The 22,334-nt window shown below is 40.0% G+C and overlaps 1 protein-coding gene across 1 annotated transcript in view; it reads left to right on the forward strand.

Moving 5' to 3' along the window:
• Positions 1-269: 269 nt before the first annotated feature.
• Positions 270-22,334, forward strand: part of LOC139333676 (inactive phospholipase C-like protein 2) — a 34,244-nt gene continuing 12,179 nt past the window's right edge. The window contains exons 1-3 of the mRNA XM_070966275.1: positions 270-720; positions 18,183-20,666; positions 21,910-22,113. Coding sequence (XP_070822376.1) covers positions 469-720; positions 18,183-20,666; positions 21,910-22,113 — 2,940 coding nt within the window. The 5' untranslated portion in view covers positions 270-468. The remainder of the gene's footprint in view (positions 721-18,182; positions 20,667-21,909; positions 22,114-22,334) is intronic.

The raw sequence follows: 22,334 nt of genomic DNA on the forward strand, positions 1-22,334 counted from the left end.
TAAAAACGGCGAACTTGTTGGAAAATATAACAAAGCCCGTACTCAAAAGGAAGCACAAATGCGTTTTATCACGCTGCACTTACGCTGTCATCCTTCACTGATTGTAAGTTAACATCCGCTTTCAGCGCAAACCAAATGCACTGAACGCGTCGGCTTCATGCTTTCTTCATATGGCTGAACAACGCTGAATAGCTGCTACTATTAACGTGAATGCTGTTACTAATCTCATGTTGCCTAATTATGCTAATCACCGTGGTTTCTCTTTGCAGAGCACAATGCACGGAGCAAGCCCCTGTGTCTGTAGGAAGCTGACACATATGTGCCTGGAGAGATGATACGGCAGAATTGCGTGCAAATGTTACAGCGAGGCAATAGGCCAGGCAGGAAATAGGAGTAAAGCTGAAACATAAGGCTTTGCTACCCATCAGCTTGCCAGCTTGTGTGAGTGTGTGCGTGCTCGAAGTGCCTATGGCGGAGTTTGGGGAGGACGGCAGCCTGCCTCCATTGAATCTTGGGGATACGGCCGTGCCCAGCGACGAAGCAGCTGGCAAGACGCATTGCGAAGTGTCGGTCTTGAATGGAGATTGTGGGATATCAGAAAATATGGTCGGTTCTGGCTCCGTCGTCGCACCTGGCAGCCAAGCCGGGGTGGAAACCGCCAACACCTCTGTGGGATTGGATGGCAAATCTGAAATACCACGCAGGAGCAGCATTATCAAGGTAAACACTGAAATGAAAGTCTGTGTTATGTCATTCATTCTGGGCAGCTAGCCTGCACATCTACACTGAACATAGGCTGTTGGAAGTTATAATGCATAACCCCTGCTCTAATTTAATTGGTCTCTTTTGTATGCATCGTTGCTGCTTTTCATGAACCGTGCCTATAACATGGTTACACATGTCATTGAAATAGGTGGTTTCCTCAATACAGGCCAGTAATGGGTTCACCAGAAGCACATCCTGTGCTTTTTCCTGAATATTTTGCATAGAATTGAGCAGATCTTCTCCTTATTTGATCTTGAATGTCATTAATTTAGCTATGTGTACTGTATGTCTGTAGAGACAGGATAAGATAAGATTTATTGTTCCCAGAAGGGGGAAAAATTGTTTACATCAGCAGAGAAGTATAGAAATAAAGCAGTGAAATATTGTATGTCAGAGAAATTGTCTGCACACAACTCTTATGCACAATAAGAAGCATGTGGTTGAAGATACTACTTTCAGTATCTAAATCAAATATTTCTGACAGACAGATTGCACATGGATGAACGTTTTTATGAGACCAGCAAGGACAGCAAATGGCATAAAATATTGCGCTTGAGCAAGATTGAGAAGGAGTGTCCATGAAGAGGATCGCAGTATTTACAGTAGAGACTGTTCAGTGCAGCAGCAGATAACGTAGAATGATAGTGAGAGTGACTACTGGTAATAAAATAGCATGCAGGGCTACTGGATGTTTTGTATGTTGACCTCACATATGCACGGGTTAAAGCATTGCACACTGTCAGCCTAATATAGTAGTGAGTAACACAATGAAATATCTCACATTGCTGGAAAAGAAACAGAGGTAGTCTGAGGAAACTCCCTGAGCAAGACGCTCAAGTCTTAACCTGCTCCAGATGACAATCCTGGAGGCTCTCATGACTCTGTGCTGAAATGCGTACATGTTTCTGAGGGACACACAAATAACAAACCTTTGACAGATGATTGTTTTTGAACTGTTTGGTCCTCGACTCATTGTGATTCTGACTTTCAGTCTAAAGCTTTGCATTTTATTTTACTTATCTCACGGGTATGAACGTTGGGAGTATTGCTTAAGTGGTATGAAAGATGATGACACTTCCTCATGTTTCATCAATCTACTGTATGTTGAAAGCCTCCGAGGCATTGTCTGCAGCCATTGTCAGCAGCTCTGTAATGTAAGTTTCCCCTCTGCTTCTGTGGCTGTCATAATGTCAACCACAAGACTGTAAAGGAACAAGTTTGCAAGTGGTGAGGGGGGGTTACTTATCTGTCCTGAACAAAGGATTTATTATTTGCTATATTACTACATTCATCTTTACATTAATTGTCCTCTGCTCCAACAGAACACGGCTGTAGCATAGATCCAAAATGGGTCCCGAAAGAGATGTCAGAAATGTACGCCTCTTATTTTGATGTTGTTTACCTCTGACTTTTAGAGGTCAGTAAATTAGTACTCCGTCTCAGAGATTTCAGTCCCTCTCGGGCCAGCTGGATTTAAAATGCATGAGCTAGCATAAGGATTTTGTTGAGAAGCACATTTTAAATGGCAGTGTCTGATGTATTTGAATGAACATGTTGGCTTAATCATATATTACCATATGCACAATCAATATTCTTCTGCTTTGGGTACATTCTCTGCCAGTGGACAGGGCTCAGCTGCTCACCTTTCTGTCAGCTGGTTTTGCAGACAAAACACTGTTGGCACATTGTGGGTGTTGAGTTTTGACGTGCCCTCTGCCTGGAGATTGATGGGGTAATATTGACATTTCTGCCATGTAAATTTCCAAGCAATCTCTCACTGCACAAGGAACTGCCTCACTTTCCAGGCCATTTTAGTGCAATTTATTTTAGTGGTATGTCCACTCCTGTGATCAATAGGCTCTGTCAAAACAGGTGGAGGCTTATGTGAATCAGAGGAATGTCGATAGAGTTTTGACTCCTTTTTGGTTTCAATTCAAAACTTTTTGTTAAAGAAGACACAGAAAGGTTTCTTCATATAACACGTTCCTGTCAAGATTAATACCCCCGTCCAATTTAATGACCTGATGCAGAGGTTTCTACATGGAGGTCCAGTGCCAGGGTTTCCAAGAAATCATTCTGCAAAGCTCAGTGACCTAAATTCAATGAAATGCCATATCAGACTACACAATGCACGCCTTTATGACAGGGCATAAGAAATAAGGGAAATGCACAACAGGTCAGTCTGAAATAATTTTGTGTCATTTGCTTAGCAACAGAGCACACAGATGGATAAACACACAGTGAGTCATGGCAGAGACGATGACTTCCAATAAGTTGGAGCCAAACTGAATGTCATGTTAAGTTACCACTAAGAGAACGTGAACTTTCAACCAAGTTAGAGAAAATAATGCTACTCCTACACCAGCAAACCAAAAAGTAGGAGTTCATATATTCAATTGACTGGCTTGAAAGTGATTTAGGGCTGTCAAAATTGGCAAAAAATGTTTGAAGTCTTGAAAAAAAAAAAAAAAACAACACATTGGTTTGAAACATTTGAATACGTATTTTTGCAAATTACCTCCATAAGACGGAAAACCAATACAATAGAAACTGGTTTTGTGACTCCTGTTCCTCATGCAGGCGGTGCTTTTTTCATTGACAGCCCTGAAGTGATTTGGACTTCTGATGTTACCCAAATTCTTTATTAATAGTGTGGAGACAGTGAACATATATTACCTTGTAAAGTGTCACTGATGGGAAAATATAAGTAGCATGATGAGTAAATGTGCTTTTAGCTAGAGAAAGTAAGAGTATGATGTTATAATCACTTCATTTTGCTTTCGATAACCTCACATCTATAACTGTCGAAGCGTGCTGGCCTGTGTCTCCCAGTCAGTTGTGTCCTGGAACATTTCAATGTCCTGGACAAAAAGGGTGAAATTCCAGTCAAATGTGATCTATTTATGGACCCAGTTTTCACATGTTTTTGTGTCTAAGTGACTAATGGTGACAACAGTTCTTGAAATTGGTCCAGTATTGAACGAGAGTGCTGCCCGCAAAAACGGGCTGCAATGTAATCCCCCTGTGTGGTTGCACACTGCCAATATACATCCACAAGAAGTGACAGGCTCAGATTGTTATTGTAAGTGTCTGACAACAATAGGGAAAGGATCCCCCCAGAGATTGACCTTTTTGTAGAGGAGTAAGATCCTTTTTGTTTAACCAGAAACAGAAATGCTTTCACCAAAGCCCCCAGACTCTTCACAGAAACAGTCATTTCATCGTACAACACACTGCATTCAAACATGACAGAAACAAAGCAAAACTAACTAGTAAAAAAAAACAACACTGGTAAAAAAAAAACAAAAAACAAACAGCAGACAACAGAACTGTGTTTTTGTGGCTGCTGTCCATCGTCCTATTGACTGACATGCGAACCCGGTGCAAAATGTTCTTGGTGGTTAACCGATTAACGGTTAACCAATGATAGTGTGAAGGCAGAACTCAGAATTTTCTATCTGAAGTCTATCAAGCAAATCAAGTATGCAGCAAGCCGTGCCCTTGTCTGCATGCCAATATTTTCTTGTTTTTGTTTTTGACAGCTATGACTGACAGAATATTGCACTGAGACGGTTGTGAAGGGTTGGATCAGTGTTAACAAGGCAGCCTGTTTCACACTGTCAGTCAGGGCCCTCAGTTCTTGTTAAACTGCTTCTCTGAACTGATGGGAGGATGTGGTCGGTACAACACCGACCACATTCTCATAGTAACAGCTGCAACACTTAGTGTTTGACAGTAACCTGACTTTTGGTGAGCGGGTATCAGCTAATGGCATATCTAAACCGGCATGTTGAGACCTTTCTTCCAAAATTGTGTGTGTGCTGTCTGAAAAAAGAAAGGCTTGCAGTCCTTGGTAGACAAAATTACCCCTTTGTAGAGCTTTTAATTTGAAATGTTGCTGAATACTGAACTTAGTGTGGTACTCCACCCAAATTTTACCCTCCCACTCATCCTCCCAGTGGTGGCATCAAGTCTTCAGGCATCAATACACCCATAGATGGTAGCATCCATAGTTTAGCTTCTCTAAACCCTCTCTGTCCATTTGAATGTTTTTTTATATGTAAAACTGTTGTTTTAAATATATTGTCAAATACACCACCTGTGTCATCCCCAGTGAAACACAGATCTTTTTCTTTGGTAAAGTAATGACTTTCTGGGACATGCTGAGAATATGGGTTAGAGTATTATGCTGCAGAAGTGGTTAGAGAATTATTTATGGATGTTTTGATTATTTGGAAACAATTTTAACTGACATGATTTCAAGTTCACAATCAATGCCGACATCCTCTCAAGAAACTTTCAACTTTTAGCAGCCATCTTTCAAACCACTACAGGGTGAGTGTTGGATACTTAAAGCTTATGTTTAGGTTACATTGTGACTATGAGATACGAAGGCATTCATGCATAGCCTGGGTAATGGATTAGACATTTACTTGTCCATTGCAAACTCTTCAACAAACAATTGTAACCATGTTGTATGTGGGTGGCCGGTGGCTACACTTTGCTTCCCACCTCACGTCTCACCTCATATCCTCTTGGAGAAAGAGGGTCTTTCCATTGCTTGGTAAGTAACACTTATTTCACAGCTCTGATGGGAGAAGAAAACAAGCTCAGTTTGTGATATAACCCTGTTAAAAGGGAAGCAATATGGTATTGATTATGGTGGACCACCATTGCTGTGAGTCCAAGACAAGTTTCTCCTTGAGAATCATCATATTATATCCTAACTTCAAATTGGGCTCAGTGGCAATTCAGCCTGCATTATCAGACCACTGCATGACAGCCAAGGTGTGATGATGAGAATGATATATTCAGTTTCATGAGCTTCATTTGCAGCATCCGTAAAAGGATAACGCTCCTGTTATGGCGATGGAGAAGAAAAGCAAAATTAACCACACACACTGAATTGGTGTTTTTTTTTCTTCTTGAAATAAGACTGAGAGTTGGATTCCCTTTTCAATCCAATGTGTTTTACAGGTGAACTCCTGCGCTACCAACTTTTGCTTTTGTGCCACACAAAATTATAAAGTCTCTCATTTCTATGTCAATGTCAAAAAGTTCCCACAGCACATTTTCGCATGCCACATCGAGCTTACTGACATTTACATTTGACAGTAATAATTTTAGGTCAAGTCTGGCTGCTTTAAGACTTGGCACAGCTGAAGGTCAGTGTTACTCTGAATACTTGGTATAAATATATATTGAAATTCAAAAGTTTTGGGAGTGTTGTTCCTTGAGCCAAAGTATCGTAGTGATAAAATGTTATATCGTCACTTCCAGTTAAAGGATGCTTTCTATATGTCTACTGTTTATCAAGCTCTTTGTGATGCACACTGTTAATGCAGTCATCATCGTTCACCATGTTTATAAATAGCTTTCAAACACTGATGTTTTCATTCTGCCATCTGATTAATTGTGATAAATACTTTCTGCTGAATATGCTTCAGTACATTTGTCCATGTAAGTACCTACACTTGAATGGGCAAATGTAGTCACTGCTTGCCCTAGTTCATTGAATCAAATAGGGGATTGAAGCAAGGAAAATGAATTGGGGGAATGCAATGTGAAACAGCATCTCTCCTGAAGTGACTGTTGGCCTTGGGCAAGAAACTTATCTTTATAACATTCACACTGAGCAGCCATGTTCAGCAAATTCCCCTGGGTTTACAAAGAGATGGAAATAAGTCTACTGCACAGTGTCTTAAGTTCCCATTTAGACTGTGGCGATTGTTGATGTTGCCTAGCATTGTTGAATTAATTATTCATAATGTCACTCAAGAAAGTGCCATTTAAGCATTATGTCTGACTTCCTTACCGTTATTTAGCTTAAATCTGCCAACCACAGATTGCTGTTTAACCCAAACTCATCTTGTGCCTTACTTCTGAGAGGTTATTACTTGCTGGATATATCTTTAAGCAATGTAGCTCAGGGCTGAAAAATTCATTGGAATATTATCAAAATCACAGTGTGGCCAAGTCCAATATCCAGATAGCAGGACCTGCAGTTTTTTGTTAAAGGTAAAATGTGTCACACCATACCCTTTAATAAATTAAGCTTTGCGGTGCAGACTGCAGGAAATCACATTATCATTTTTATGTTTTTGTCAGGGAAATGAAATGCAAAAGTTACCATTCCTACTATAATGTGACTCCTATCACAATCACAAAATCTGTCAAAATAATTGCAATATGATGAAGTTTAATCCAGTTGCCCAAACCTGTGCCACAGACAGTTGATTGGGTAATATTTTAAAGATCTTTTGATAACCATTCCTGATGAACAGTCCTGCTGCTGTCTCACATTCACTCACTGTGGCTGCATGTGTTCCAAGCGACTCACAGCAGCACTCTGTCGCTTCCCTCAATAATTGCCTATTCATTCATCAGCTCAGGTGTCACTGATTTACACAAATGCTGCTTGCCTCACCCAGTTATTTCAAGGGTAGCTCAAACGACTTGGCAGTGATTACAGTCCTGCCACATTAATGGGAGAGGCAGTTCTATGCCCTTGTGAGGAGTTGAATTAATTTTCTACTGTAATAAGAAGAGGAGTGTAGTCACCAGGAAATGAGGTGCAAACCCCCGACCAGAACTACACATCAAAATGTTGATCCAGAATGACCACCAAAACTCATCACGCGTCTAAGAAGGACTGTAGCTAGACCAAGAAAACTCACAATATCACAACCTCAAAGCAGCACCCCAAAAGGTTTCTCTAAACATTGTCTCACTAGCTAACCAAGCTCTTCCGAGACGTACAACACAGAGAGGAAACCAAGCTACAACGAAGTTCACAACAACAGAACCAAACAAAGCGTGACATGTAGCGCTCAAATTAACAAAGCTAGAAGCATAAGCTACCAGCCTGCAGACACTGAACTAAATGACGGTTTACCACTTCCTCACTTCTATTATTTTAGTTCCTCACCTACCAAACCAAATGCTATCACAAGCCTTTAACACTGCAAATTTCAATGTTGTGCATTTAAAAAAAAAAATGATTCTCTTATCTTATGCCTATCAATCTTGAGGCATACCAGGCTCAAACAAAGCTGATAATGCAACATACGATGAGGACCAGACAGAGGGCACTGATTTACAGTTTTAGCCACTGTATGTTTAAGATTACAAACCCACAAGATAAAATACAATTGCATGTACTGGACACGTACAGTGGTGGAATCAAAGATGGCCACAATCCCAAACTAATTCCATTTACTATCTGACGAGTCTTGGGACTGATGGTAGTGGTGAGGACTTAAAGGTGGGGTGAGTCATACTGGAGAAAGATCGTTGATATAGCCATCCCCTCTTCACAATGCAATTGCACGTTTGTATGACAGACTTTCCGTCGCTCTTCCTCTCCTCCCATCTACCCTCCCCTTCTCCTTGTCCTGAGTACGAGCATGAATGTCACCCGTTGCTGACTGGCTTTAATAGCATTATGTGGCTTGGTCCAAGCTACTTTGTTTTCCATTTAAGAACCAGGGCTGTTCTGTAAACCAGAATTTATGTTTTTTTCGCCGCACACAAACCATGAGAAGATGCTAACTAAACTTCAAAATCAGTGAATATGAACAATCTTACACTAGAATAACTCACCCCAATATCCCATTGGGTTCTCAAAAAAATGTTAATTTCAGTTGTTCTTATCAGTCCCTAAACAGGTTAATCCTTTATTATTACAAACAGAGGTTACATATCTGTGAGGACATGCTATCTGTCAGACCTATCTACGTCACACATGAACGCTGGTGATTGGCTGTGGGTCAGGATCTAGCAAAGAGTGTGTGTGGTAGGGCAAGGAGGCCGAGCGAGCGGCAGCGATACATTTAGACAGTTTCTTTAGACATTTGTTATTTCCTGCATGTGCACTAAATAATTAAGAGTTACTAAGAACCATAAACCAGTGTTTAACTTATCCGGAACACTGTTTTCTTGAGTCTTCTCACAGAGTAATTTCATCTCTTATCTTGTACTTGTTGACTTTAAAACTGGAAAGCTTGAAATGAAATCACAAACTGTTTTGGGGAATTTTAATCCATAGTAGGAGCCACGCAATCAATGATCAAAACACTGGACACAGTTGATGATCAGATTGATCAATTGTACTTTCAGTCAACTGTTGTAATGATATAACAGTACCATCATTTTAACAATTGTATAGCCCTGTGTGACATTGTTATTAATTTGCAAGGTGAATGTACTCTCATATTAACCACATTTAAATCCTAGAGGAAATGGTCTTTTTATCAGCTGGTTGTTGCTGCTGTGCTTAGCAGTGTCTTGCATTGCTGTTCAACCTTAAGAGGCTCCTAGGATGAATCAGCTAAGATGTTCTGCAGTAATATCAATGTTGGCTGTGGAAATCTTATGAAATTGGCAGCTAATGTTAATTGTACTTACAGAGTAGGCAGAGTGTCTGAAGCCTGCCAGCCTTCTGAAACGGTCTCATCATGGATGCCTCATCAGATGCTGATGCTGCTCACTCTCTCTTCTCTTGGTCTCAACTGTAACATGGCAGTTTTGGTCGATCATTCCCTGGTTGAGGTCTGATCAGAATGTGAACAAGATCATTTTTAGCAGTTGCAGTGTTGACCTGACTTGAATAATGTATAAATGCTTCCAAGTGTGGCCTGATTGAACAATTGAGTGGTGTACACTGCGCTTCAGAGCTGTTACATTACATTACTCATCAGTTGAATGGGTACAGTTTCTTGCCAAGCACATGAGCACATAGGAAGTAAAGATAATTGAATGAACTGAATAAGATCAAATAAATTGGAATACAGTAATACAAAACAGTATAAACAAAACATGTATCAAACATTTCCAAAAGTTTTAGCAAAAGGAAAAGTTTTAAGAAGAGATTTAAAAGAAGCCAGAGATTTAGCGTCTGAGTTCAGTTGGCAGGGAGGTGTGGATGGTGTTGGGGCTCTAATAATAAAAGCCTGATCACCCTTAGTCACAAACCGTGACCTGGCAGTTACCGGCAAGGCTCCATTTGCGGACCTTCATGGCTGAGAGAGCACATACCAGGTCAAGAAATCAGAAATGAGATATTTCAGTTTTTGTTGTTTAAAATTAAGCTATGGCAATACCTATTAGGCTACAGGGGGGCTACAGCTTGCAAAAAAATGTTGCTTGATTTTGTGTTTTGAAAGTGTGAGGCTCACCCACATACTAATAACAGTTCCCTCGACAGCTCCACACTTAAGAAGAAATTGTCACAGCTTGAGGTTTATTTGTGGAGGTTGAACCCAGTAGGGGAACTGGGAAGGTCTGACATCCAGGATTAATACATAAAGGTTGACTGCAAACTGAATATCAATCACATGCTCGCTAACTTTCTATTAGGTCAGTCTGAAGCAGATGAATTCAGCTGTCTGGCAGGGTTGTGCTCAGCAGTGCATTGTTCAATAAGTTCACTCAGTCATCTGTCTTATTGCCAGACAAATGACTGAGTGAACTTAATGAGCAATGCATTGCTCAGTGTGACCCTCTCTTCTGTCATGGACGGGGATAGTACTGCAGATTGCACAGACAAAAGCACTTAAAAGTAAGAGATAAACTGTGGAGTCGTTTTCGAGCCCACTGGCTGTCTTTACCTGAGGAATGGATAAGTGCACTTTTTGTCGCAATAGATAGATTTAAAGAAAGATAATAATAAGCCATGTCATTGCCAGACAATAGCTGGTGGGTTCTGTGACTGCATTTTGGCCAGTGCATTTTATGTCCTTTGTTGTCTGCACAGACTGTTTACCTGCATGCAACCAAATCCTGCTTCTGATACCAAAACCTTGTCCTTTTCCTACAGATTGTGCTTTCATATGCAGGTACCTGGTTATAGATATTAAAAAGCACACGTGCCTCCAGTGTGGCCATCTCCAATATCACATTGGCCTTTGCCTTTGCAGTGTGGATCAGTGGCTCAGCACCTCAGGATGGTCTTATGGAAGATTATCTGATGGGTGTTTGCACTGTAGGCAGAGGCAGAGAGTGGCACATCATGGTAGAGTAGATAGTTCATGACTTTTTTTGATAACATTGATAACAACTAGTCGACATATTTGAAAGAAACAAATTAATATTTTTGTGAAGAGTAGAAGTGACCTGTGTCTGGGTGTGTGTTGTGCAGCTGAATCGACTGACTAGCTTACCCTCATGACAACATGGAAAGGTTGGCTTTGGTCTCAGAAGGTATTCAGTATGCTGGTTTAGGCATATGGCATAGTCTGCAAATTAATAAAGCATCGGCGCAGTGTAAAGGTACTTATTAATGTTACTGAATTAACAAATTAATTTACTGTAACTGTGGTTAATGGCTCAATCAATATTTGAGAACATGAGAGGCTCTCTCTCAAAGCCTAGAGCCAAAAACTAAGAGCTGATGATGCAAGTCCTGGAACAGGTCCATAGAGAACAGTTTGGAAGAACATGGCGGTGAACAATTAACTGAGAACACTTAAGGCAGTTTTTCTCTGGTTAATGGTATATTTTCCTTTTTCAGAACTGAAGTACTGGGATAGCTAAAAAAGCAATATTTAAATTTTGGGGAAACATTTTATGGTTTCAGTGCTTTCAGTGAAGTCTTTGGTTTGGGAACAGTTATTCATACTGAGAAAGGGGACTTTGCTGGACCTTATGGACAACCCACTTGACATTTTAACTGCTTCTGTTAACTGCTTATCTTAATTTTGTTGCATGTTCGTATCACTCGTGTGTTTGCACCCACCAGCGTTATTCAGCAGACAATCCAGTGACTGAGGGAAGGTGTTCTTTTGATGTATCTGTACATGTTAGTCCATTTGAAATGATATATTACATCAGCCAAAACCCCTCAAATTCACAAACACATCGTCTGAATACTGGCAAGACAAATATACAAAATAGTAATGAGCAACCTGCTTATAGAATACAAATAAGAAATGAACGAATACAAAACCAGTTAACAAACCAAAAGAATGTGATTAAAGAACTGAGAGCAATGGATTATACATCGAGATCCCCTTTTTGATGTCAGCTTGCTTTGAACTGTACTGACAGATTCCAGAAATAGACATGTAACTCTCATTTATATTTACTAAGGAAACGGCAGCGCTTTAAAAGTTAACTCCCAGGGTAGTTGCCCTCTTCACACTTCATTTGACCGACTGATATCATATGGTACAGAACAGAACACAGAACAGAAGCAGCTGGGCACTTTACCAGGTTTAAAGTCTCGTGGGATTTGACTTCAGTGCAGCTAGTGAACAAAAAGTCTCCATATGCTATTTTAATAAGACGACAAGCTCTTTTAATAGAATGTTTGCTAGGCTTTTGGATATTGAATGCTGGATACATGCTCTGTGTATTATGTAGATTTTACATTCTTTGACCTTGATTAAAATAAGTTTTTTTCATTTATTTTCACTTTTGGATATTTAAATTCAAATTCATACACAGCAGTTTCACCACATTTGTCAAAAAATAATCTCAACAAACGGTTGATTAAAGGTATTTTTTGTTGTTGTAGTTACCAAACAGTGCACCACTTCCCTCAGAACTGGCTTTCTTTACATTTACATTACAATGCAGTGTTTCTTTGTGACTCATTTTGTTCTTGTTTTTTCCCTCCAGAGCTTTTTCTGTCACTCTCACAGCTCTCTTTCACACACTGCCTGTTGGACATTTCAGGTGGTGTTAACACAGTCCTGTTATGTAATGATGTGCTTACTTTGATCAGGATTTCCGTTCTGGTCCACGTGTCCTGGTACATAATAATGTTCTGGACTCTGTGGAAGCTAATGGGGTTCCTATAAAGAATGAAGAGATACTGTAGTCAAATATTTTCTGTGTTTATGGACCATATTTGTGTTTTTGTGTCTGTGACTAATGGGGACAACAGTTTTTCAAACTGATCTGGTATTGCGTGAGAGTCCTGCAGCCGGCAGCCACAAAATGGGCTGCAATGTAATCCCTCTGGGCGTTTGCACATCATGAATGTACATCCACAAAAAGGGCTAGTTTTTGCCACCGACAGGCTTAGACTGTTATTCCAAGTGTCTGACAACATTATGAAAAGGATCCCTACAGAGATAGACCTTTTTGTTAAAGTGCAAGATTTATTTAACCAGAAACAGTCGTTATGTTGTTCTCGCCAAAGCCACCACACTCCATTTACAGAAACAGTCATTTTATCATTGTAAATCACACTTCATTCAGAGTCGACAGCAACAAAATTAAAAAAAGAAAACTCACCAAATCCGTCTTGGTTTGTCTTTCCACCGTTCCAACAATTAACCACCAACTCTGGTTTGGTCAAAATTAACAATTAATTCATCCATTAGATGTGAAAATATTGTAGAGGGTGAGGGAGGGCAGACATCAGAAAGCAGCAGGACAGAACAGCATGTAAAGCCAGAATATTTTCACATTTTATTCTGGAATTGTTTTCACCAGACATTATGTTGGACTTTCAGATTTCTTGGTTTAAATAAAAAAAAGGTTTATTACCCAATAATATAGACCCTGCAACAGACCTCCCTGCCAATGAATATACAGCAGAATAGTTATCATGAAGAACATTAAGACATTTAATCATTCATCCCTAATATTCAACCTGACTCATAAAGAAGATGGGATTTAAGCATAGTATTAATATTTGTTCATATGTGGACATTTAAATAGTAGCTCACTTTAAGATCCTAATTTAATAATCCATGAGACAATTAAAGGATGTGTAATCAATTGTTTTATATCCCATACCAGAAATGTACATATGCATGATTCCCAAATGTGTAGTGTGTATTTTTATGAATTTAACATGACATACTGTGACACAAATCTATGCTTAAACTTTATTTTGGCACATTTACAAGTATTTGTAAACCATGATGTACAGCGTCAATATGAGAATCCTGTCACAATATGCCTGAATGGAGAGACAATAAGTGATAAAGATGAATTATCATCCAGTGGTAGAAAGAAGTGGAAGACGTATTTAGTTAAACTTAAATGCAAGGTCTAACGGGGTTTAATCCGGAGTGAGAAAATGATTCAGTATTTGACTGCATGTGTGAGAAATCAATTGTGACAATATAACAAACATTCATAATTATAACAATTATGAATGTTCACATTGTGCCACAGGACATGATGAATGTAATAACTTGTTTCCAGTTCCAAAAACAATATGTGCAGGGTGTCAATTTAATTGTGGCTTTGTAGCACAGACACTTCATGATGTAGTCATAAACAGTTGATCACTGAGTAGGAGTGTTCATGAACATTATTAGTAGCTGTACAATTGAAACAACAGAGGTGTATTTTAGGCTAATAAAAGGGCCATATTTGTCCCAGTCTGGGTGCTGTGTTACATTTGCACTCTGATGAATTTCTGTTCATTTAACATATTTGTACTGTTGCAAATTGAAGGTGATTCACACTGTTGTTGGGAATGTAGGTAGAACAGCAGAGAGTAATCGTTCCCCTGCCAGGTCCTCACTTGTACAGAATGTTCATAACTGACCACTGGGCCAGAAAAAATGCAGCATTCAGTCCATTAGAGGATTCACGTTCCTATGGGATTTGCGAGCAGTTGGATATACTCTGTCTTACTTGTTCACTTGCTCTCTCATTGTCTCATCCTGTGTTTGCCTCTCTTTGACTTATTCTGCCTCCTTCACTCCCTCCCTCAGCACACACTCTCAAACACTAAACACATATTGAGATGGTATATGAAAGCATAAAAGTAATTTCCCCAGTGAAGGTGAGCCTGACGGGATTAGCCTTGTTATTATCTCTTTATTATGAAACACCATGAAAACATTCATTACCCTCTTTATGTTCTACTGACTAGCTTTCAAAATGTACCAGGGGTTTTCTTCTCTGAATGAAAAAGAAAGAGCAACCCAGTTGTGGATAATGAACACTGTTAAGCCATAGTTGTGAAAAAATAAAATTCTTTCAACAATTAAAGAAACTTTAATGTTGATTCCCCTGACATTGTATGAAAAAATCCATTTTCACAAGTTTCAAAGAAGTGATGGGTGACAGCATTGACGGTGTGTGGTGGATATTTACCACCAGAAAGGCGCTGCTCTCTTTTGTGACAGTACTGATTAACACAAAATGATTGTTACACATCAAGTGCGGATTGGATAAGGTTGCTGATCAATACCAGTGACTCAGCATGTACTCTCTGGCGCTGCACCTTCTGGCTTATGAAATGTACTTTCCAGCTCACGCTTTTATAACTAACACTCTTCCCTGTGGAATTTGAGTACACTCCAAACTACACAGCCTGACTGGATGATCAGCAGTAAAGGTAGTTCAGTCAGTCCTATTTTTGCTAAAACATAGCAGATCTTTGAGAAATCTTTGGATCTTTGATCTTTGGAGAAAAGAGCAAGGTCTTAATTCTGCCTCGTCTGCTGACATGACTTTGACGTTGCAGTTACTCCCATTTTAAAGCGTGTTCTGGTGCAGTGCTTCGGCCTGGCTAATAAGGAAATCTTAATCGCAGTTCCCTTTGAAGAGTTTATTGTTGAACCGAGATTAACAGAAATGATAAGTGGTATTTATGTGTACAAGAACACACACCATATAAAGCAAATATCTGATAGAACTATAAATACAGAATCTCATGATGGTGAGCTCATCTTTTTAGTACCATTTAAGGGCTAATAAAACTACTTATTGTAAAAGAAAACACCCATCTGACTTCCACCAGAGGCACCAATGCGACTATTGCATAAGAAATGGTGTCCTCAGGAAATAATAACAAACGCTAAGACAGAGATGGGTGTGCGCAGTATTGTTTTCTAGTTTTGGTAAAGGAAGCAAAAGGAAATCCTGTGGAGAATGCCTGGCATGGCAGCCTTGGCATTACAGCACAAAACAGAAACATTTCACTAAAATGTGACTGGAAGTCAAGGTTAACATAAAGGCAAGTCCACATTCTTGCCCAGATCATAAGGATTATCTGCAGTCATGCATTTAGGTTTTAAGATCCCCTTTAGAACTCTCCTTCACAGCACACTGTGAAAAGAATGCGGTTATTATGTTTACGTTTTCCTTTATGTGGTCAAAACATGAAGAGGTGTAAGATTCTACCAATTAATAAATGTCCAGGTCTGAGTGTTGTGCAATACTCCAACACACAGATGGGATTTTTAATGATTCATTCATTTTGAAAAATTATTACATAATATTTTTTGGCCTTCTGTAATTTCAGAATTGCCCACTGACAGACAAGATGTTTATTTCTTCACTAGATTGTGTTTGATCTTTTGCATTTTGGGGAGGGCTTTATTTAAGTCTCTTTAGCTTCTGTCCTCTGCTGTATATATCCATTTAGGTTTATTATTGTATTTCATGTCTTCATTGTAAAAACAAATAAAAACAATCCAACTGAGACAGTGCCGTCAGCAGCAGGCTGCAGTGTGAGTCAGTGCCCATTGCTTTTGCTACATCCTTTCCAATTGCAAACATTTATATACACGATGTAGCACAGATAATCCCTGTGTATCTCCAAGACCAACTGCTGAGCCATGGTAGTGTGGTGAGACTGTAGGGGAAACGATGAGAAGACCAACAGTAGACAAAAATGAGTGATTACGATGAAACTTCAAAAGCTTCAAAAACAACCAAAAAAAGAGTGCTGATACTGTGAAAAATGGCAGCTACACTTTCACAGTCTTTCTCAGTCTTGATTTAGTATTATGAATTGTCAACTGAATAGGTGAAGTAAAGGGGGAAGATGAGGGTGGATGTGTGAAAGCTCCAGTGTGCATTTATAGACATATGGATATATACATGTAAATCATAAACACTCTTATTTTATGACTTCGCCCATCTTTCCTTGACACAGTGATGTTTATGAGTACTGGTTCATTCAGTATGCGAGGTATGCACATCTCAGCTAGATTACATAAGATACTGTGAATGTTTTGAGCATTTCATTAAACCCCAAAGGAAAATAACGATCAAGAGTTTCTACCAAAGTGCAGCATAAGGAATTCTTAGCTAGGCAACATCGTATAGTTGACAAATGATGCATTGCTTTTATATAAAGTGGTACTATTAAGCTGCCACACAATGATTAACAACGGTGTGGGTTTGTCTGGTGCTAAGCTTGTGAAATTAGTTTGAATAAAGCAAAATAGAAAATGATGTCCTTGTGCTGAAGGAACCTGCTTCAGTGGAAAGAGCAGGGTTCATTGAAAATGTCAGGAATGTGGCTGCTGAAGATGACTGGATTTTGTGTGGGCGATACTCTCCTGAGGGAGATTTCCTGTTGTAACTCCATAACACACAGTGACAGGTACCTTAAGTCACCCAACAAAGTTGCTGCTGTGATTCTGCTCTGAAAACGATCAGAGGAAAGAATGAGGGACCAGGAAGGAAGACCATGACATAACATGAAAACAGTATCAGAACAGGCTGCATGTTGTGTTCCGTTGTATTGTTGTGTAAGGTGGATATTTACCCGAATTTTGTCGTTATGTTAATACTTGGTGGCAGAATATTTAATCCTGTATCGTACTATAAAATACATTTTTCAGACTTAAAATAGTGAGGGGAAATACAGAGATTTGGTAAAGAAAAAATAACTTGTGGTGATCATGCTAGTGCACACGTCACAGCATTTCCTTGTGTCATTAATTAAAACAAACAAGTGCCCTCTTTTTTACCCAGTTCACAAGCAATGCATAGGCAGAGCTGTTTATGAGTATGCATGAGAAGTAATCTCAGGATATGATACTGTGATATGGAGTGGTGTCTGAAGTACTGAGATATTCTACTTAAGTATCAGTACCACAACAATAAAATGGTGAGTTACAAGTAGAAGTCCTGCATTCGAAAGTCATTTTAACAACTTTATATGCCTGTGGATAGTTACAATGCAGATTTGCTTAACTGATCACCTTGTTTACGTACACAACCTTGATCTATATAAGTATAGCTGAGAAATAAACTTACTGGATTACAAGTACAAACAAACATAAATTGTAAATACTGAAGTACAAATACCTCAAATTTGCACTGAAGTACAGTACTTGAGAAAATGTACATAGTTCTTTTATAAACTAAGCTGGTCTTTTGTTTCTTTCTCCTAAGCTGTGAAAGATAAGGTGCACCAAACATAACTCCTTTTAGACTTTGTCATGATGGGAAGCAAAGCATTGTTGGGCAAAACCCTTCTGTCTTTGAATTTTTAACTTTTCAGGAAGCAAGAAAACTGTGCGGCTATATAGCTGAACAGACACACATTATATTCCTTTAATTCAGAATATAAAAACTGTTTCAAGGGTTTCATTCAATGTTTTTTTTTTTTTATTGTTAGAAGTGTTAGTTTTATATTTCATATGACTTAATCACTCAGTATCTATGGAAGGATTTTTAATTATACATTATGTTCTGTTTCTCTGCAGGATGGCTCAAGACAGCGTAAAGAAAGAAAGAAGACGGTATCATTCAGCAGCATGCCCACTGAGAAGAAAATTAGCAGTGCAAGTGACTGTATAAGTGCAATGGTGGATGGCTCTGAGCTGAAGAAAGTGCGATCCAATTCACGCATTTACCATCGCTACTTTCTCCTCGATGCTGACATGCAGTCTTTGAGATGGGAGCCATCAAAGAAGGAATCAGAAAAGGCCAAAATTGATGTAAAATCCATCAAGGAGGTTCGGACAGGGAAAAATACAGACACTTTTAGAACTAATGGAACCTATGATCAGATATCAGAGGACTGTGCTTTCTCAATCATCTTTGGGGAGAACTATGAGTCCCTGGACTTGGTGGCAAACACTGCAGATGTAGCCAACATATGGGTTACAGGACTGAGGTACCTGATCTCCTATGGGAAACATACCTTGAATATGATAGAGAGCAGTCAAAATAACATGCGCTCATCTTGGCTAGGTGAACTTTTTGATGAGGCAGATGGTAACAACAGCAAACAAATAACAATATGTGCTGCTGTGCAGCTAGTCAAAAAGTTGAATCCAGGACTTAAAAATGTAAAAATAGAACTGAAGTTCAAGGAGCTTCACAAAGCTAAGGACAAAACAGGCTCTGATGTGACAAAAGAGGAGTTCATTGAGGTCTTTCATGATCTTTGTACCAGACCAGAAATTTATTTTCTCTTTGTTCAGTTCTCCAGTAACAAAGAATTTCTGGATACCAAGGATTTGATGATATTCCTGGAGGCAGAGCAGGGTATGGCACAAGTCAGTGAAGACACCAGCTTAGAGGTCATTAAGAAATATGAGCCGTCTAAAGAGGGCCAGCTTAAGGACTGGCTTTCTCTTGATGGGTTCACCAACTATCTTATGTCTCCAGAGTGCCACATATTTGACCCGGAACAAAAAACTGTATGCCAAGACATGAACCAACCCTTGTCCCACTATTACATTAATGCATCCCACAACACATATCTGATAGAGGATCAGTTTAGAGGTCCCTCTGATGTGACGGGGTACATCCGTGCCCTCAAGATGGGCTGCCGCAGTGTAGAGCTTGATGTATGGGATGGGCCTGATAACGAACCTGTTATCTACACTGGTCACACGATGACATCACAGATCGTTTTTCGCAGTGTCATTGACGTCATCAACAAGTATGCATTTGTTGCATCCGACTTTCCACTGATCCTGTGTTTAGAAAACCATTGCTCCTTGAAGCAGCAGAGAGTCATGTTTCAGCACCTAAAGAAGATCCTTGGAGACAAGATCCAACTAGATCCTCCTAAACCTGAGGACTGCTACCTCCCCTCTCCCTCTGAACTGAAGGGAAAGATCCTTCTCAAGGGTAAGAAACTGAGCACGAGCTGCACTGCTTCAGAAGGTGAGGTGACAGATGAGGACGAGGGGGCAGAAATGTCTCAGAGGATGAGCATCGAATCTGCGGAACAACAGACTATTGCACCCAAGAAATTCCAGCTGTCAAAGGACCTCTCTGATCTGGTGACCTTGTGTAAGTCTGTGGAGTTTAAAGATTTCCCAACATCTTTCCAGAGCCAGAAGCAATGGGAACTCTGCTCATTCAACGAGGTTTTTGCCAGTCGCTGCGCCAGTGACTTCCCAGGTGACTTTGTTAACTACAACAAGAAGTTCCTAGCACGGGTTTACCCTAGCCCCATGCGGATTGACTCCAGCAACATGAATCCACAAGATTTCTGGAAGTGTGGTTGCCAGATTGTGGCAATGAACTACCAGACTCCTGGCCTGATGATGGATTTGAACATTGGCTGGTTTCGTCAGAATGGGAACTGTGGCTATGTGCTACGTCCAGCTATCATGAGGGAGCAGGTTTCATATTTCAGTGCCAACACTAAAGATTCAGTGCCTGGTGTTTCCCCACAGCTCTTACACATCAAGATCATCAGTGGACAAAACTTCCCAAAACCCAAAGGCTCAGGTGCCAAAGGAGACGTAGTAGACCCCTACGTGTATGTGGAAATACACGGCATCCCTGCTGACTGTGCTGAACAAAGGACTAAAACGGTCAACCAGAACGGGGACAACCCTCTGTTTGATGAGAGCTTTGAGTTTCAGATAAATCTCCCCGAGCTCGCAATGGTGCGCTTTGTGGTGCTAGATGATGACTATATTGGTGATGAATTTATTGGCCAATACACAATCCCCTTTGAGTGTCTCCAGCCGGGTTTTCGCCATGTACCGCTACAGTCGCTGACAGGAGAGGTTCTGCCACATACCTTGTTGTTTGTCCATGTGGCCATAACCAATCGAAGAGGGGGCGGCAAACCACACAAAAGGGGACTGTCTGTACGAAAGGGAAAGAGGAGTAGAGAGTATGCCAGCATGAGAGTGCTATTGATCAAGGCTGTGGATGATGTCTTCAAAACAGCCCTGCTGCCACTGAGGGAGGCAACTGACCTCAGAGAAAACATGCAGGTAAGACATTTAAAATAAACTCCATTAAAGGCTTACTCTTTTCACTAATATCATCAGTGTCTGATGTGTGCACTCCTGAAGCAACAGTATTGTCATAGATACTACATATGGCAACTGCATAACCTCCATCTTCTAAAATGGCAATGTGTTTCTGTGAAAGGGTAGACTAAAGAAAATGTGACCCCAAGTCAAGTGTAGATTATAACCAGATTTACTGCAAAGAATCTGGAGCATCTAAGAAAGGCTCCCACTCTGGAAAGAGAAACACAAAACCACTAAGCTTGACTGAATCACATTTGATCTAATCCTTATGTGTTGTGCAATAGTCTAAACGGATGTAGGGAGACACGTTTAGAAACATTATGACATTCCCGTTTGAGTAGTGGATCCATGTAATAAAGAATCATATTCTAATGTGTACATAGGAAAAGGTTACAGTAAAATGGAAGAGGTAACTGTCTCATTGGGTGCATTACATTTTCTCATAAAATCAGGTACAACAGATGACGAACATGGACTTTAGCAAGCTGTTCACATGTTTTAAGCAAAGCACTAGCTACTTTTAATGGCTCACAGTCCAGATAAATCCAGTGTCACCCCAACTTTCACCACCACAGCGGTCATGAAAGCAGTTTTTTTCCTGGTCACATTTATGCCATATGTGTGGTCCTCAGTCCTCATTTGAAGTCTGTAAAGAAACCTGACATTTTGAGAAATGCTGCACTGGAGTGTCACAACACTGTGGTTGGTCTCATGTTGTGTTTCTCAAGGCATTGTATTAGGATTTATTTTGGTGGCCCTGTTTATATTTCAGTCATTGTGTGATAACACGACACTGGCCTTGAGACTATAACACATCTTGGCCATCCTGTCAGTTTCTCCCTCCGGTTGTTTATGTAGGGTTTAAATTTGGCCTTTCACAGGAAGGGTAAGATTTGTGTGTGTGTATATGTGTTTGTCCCATTTCCATGTGATACCAGTGTCAGGCCAAACAGATTGAGTGTTTATGAGTAGTGAAGTGCCAAATGTTCAAACAGGTAATAAGTGAACTTCCAGCCACTTCCTCTTTATTTTTATTTAATGCAGATCCTTGCCAGATTTTTGCAACATGGATTACTAAGTTCCTTTCTCTTCAGACTTTTACAGATGGTTATATCTTTAGACATATTTTTGCTTGGCATGCCAGTATAAACCAGTATACCTGCATGCAAGCCCAGCTGTAATTTATTTTTTCTCTCTGCAGAATGCTATTGTGTCCTTTAAAGAGCTGTGTGGCCTTTCAGCAGTGGCTAACCTGAAGCAGTGCATCTTGGCCCTTTCCTCTCGACTGACTGGACCCGACAACAGCCCCCTTCTGGTGTTCAACCTCACTGACCAGTACCCTAACTTGGAGCCCCAAGGTCTACTGCCAGAGGTCCTCAAGAAAGTCGTCACCACGTATGACATGGTGAGTAGTAGTCAGAAGGAGTTGTTCACTTTATTTGCACAGCAATAACAACTGAAAGCAAAAGTGATACAAGCAGCTAAATAAATTACCACAAGTAAAAAAAGAGGGGAAAAGACACAAATTACTGATCTGAGCATGCAAAATATGATCAGAGACTTTTACCTTCAGTTATACAAACCTCAGTGAATACAGAAGGTGCTGAGAGACAAATCAGCAGCGAT

The sequence above is a fragment of the Chaetodon trifascialis genome, chromosome 7 (genome assembly GCF_039877785.1).
Source record: "Chaetodon trifascialis isolate fChaTrf1 chromosome 7, fChaTrf1.hap1, whole genome shotgun sequence".
NCBI classification, from domain to species: domain Eukaryota; kingdom Metazoa; phylum Chordata; class Actinopteri; order Chaetodontiformes; family Chaetodontidae; genus Chaetodon; species Chaetodon trifascialis.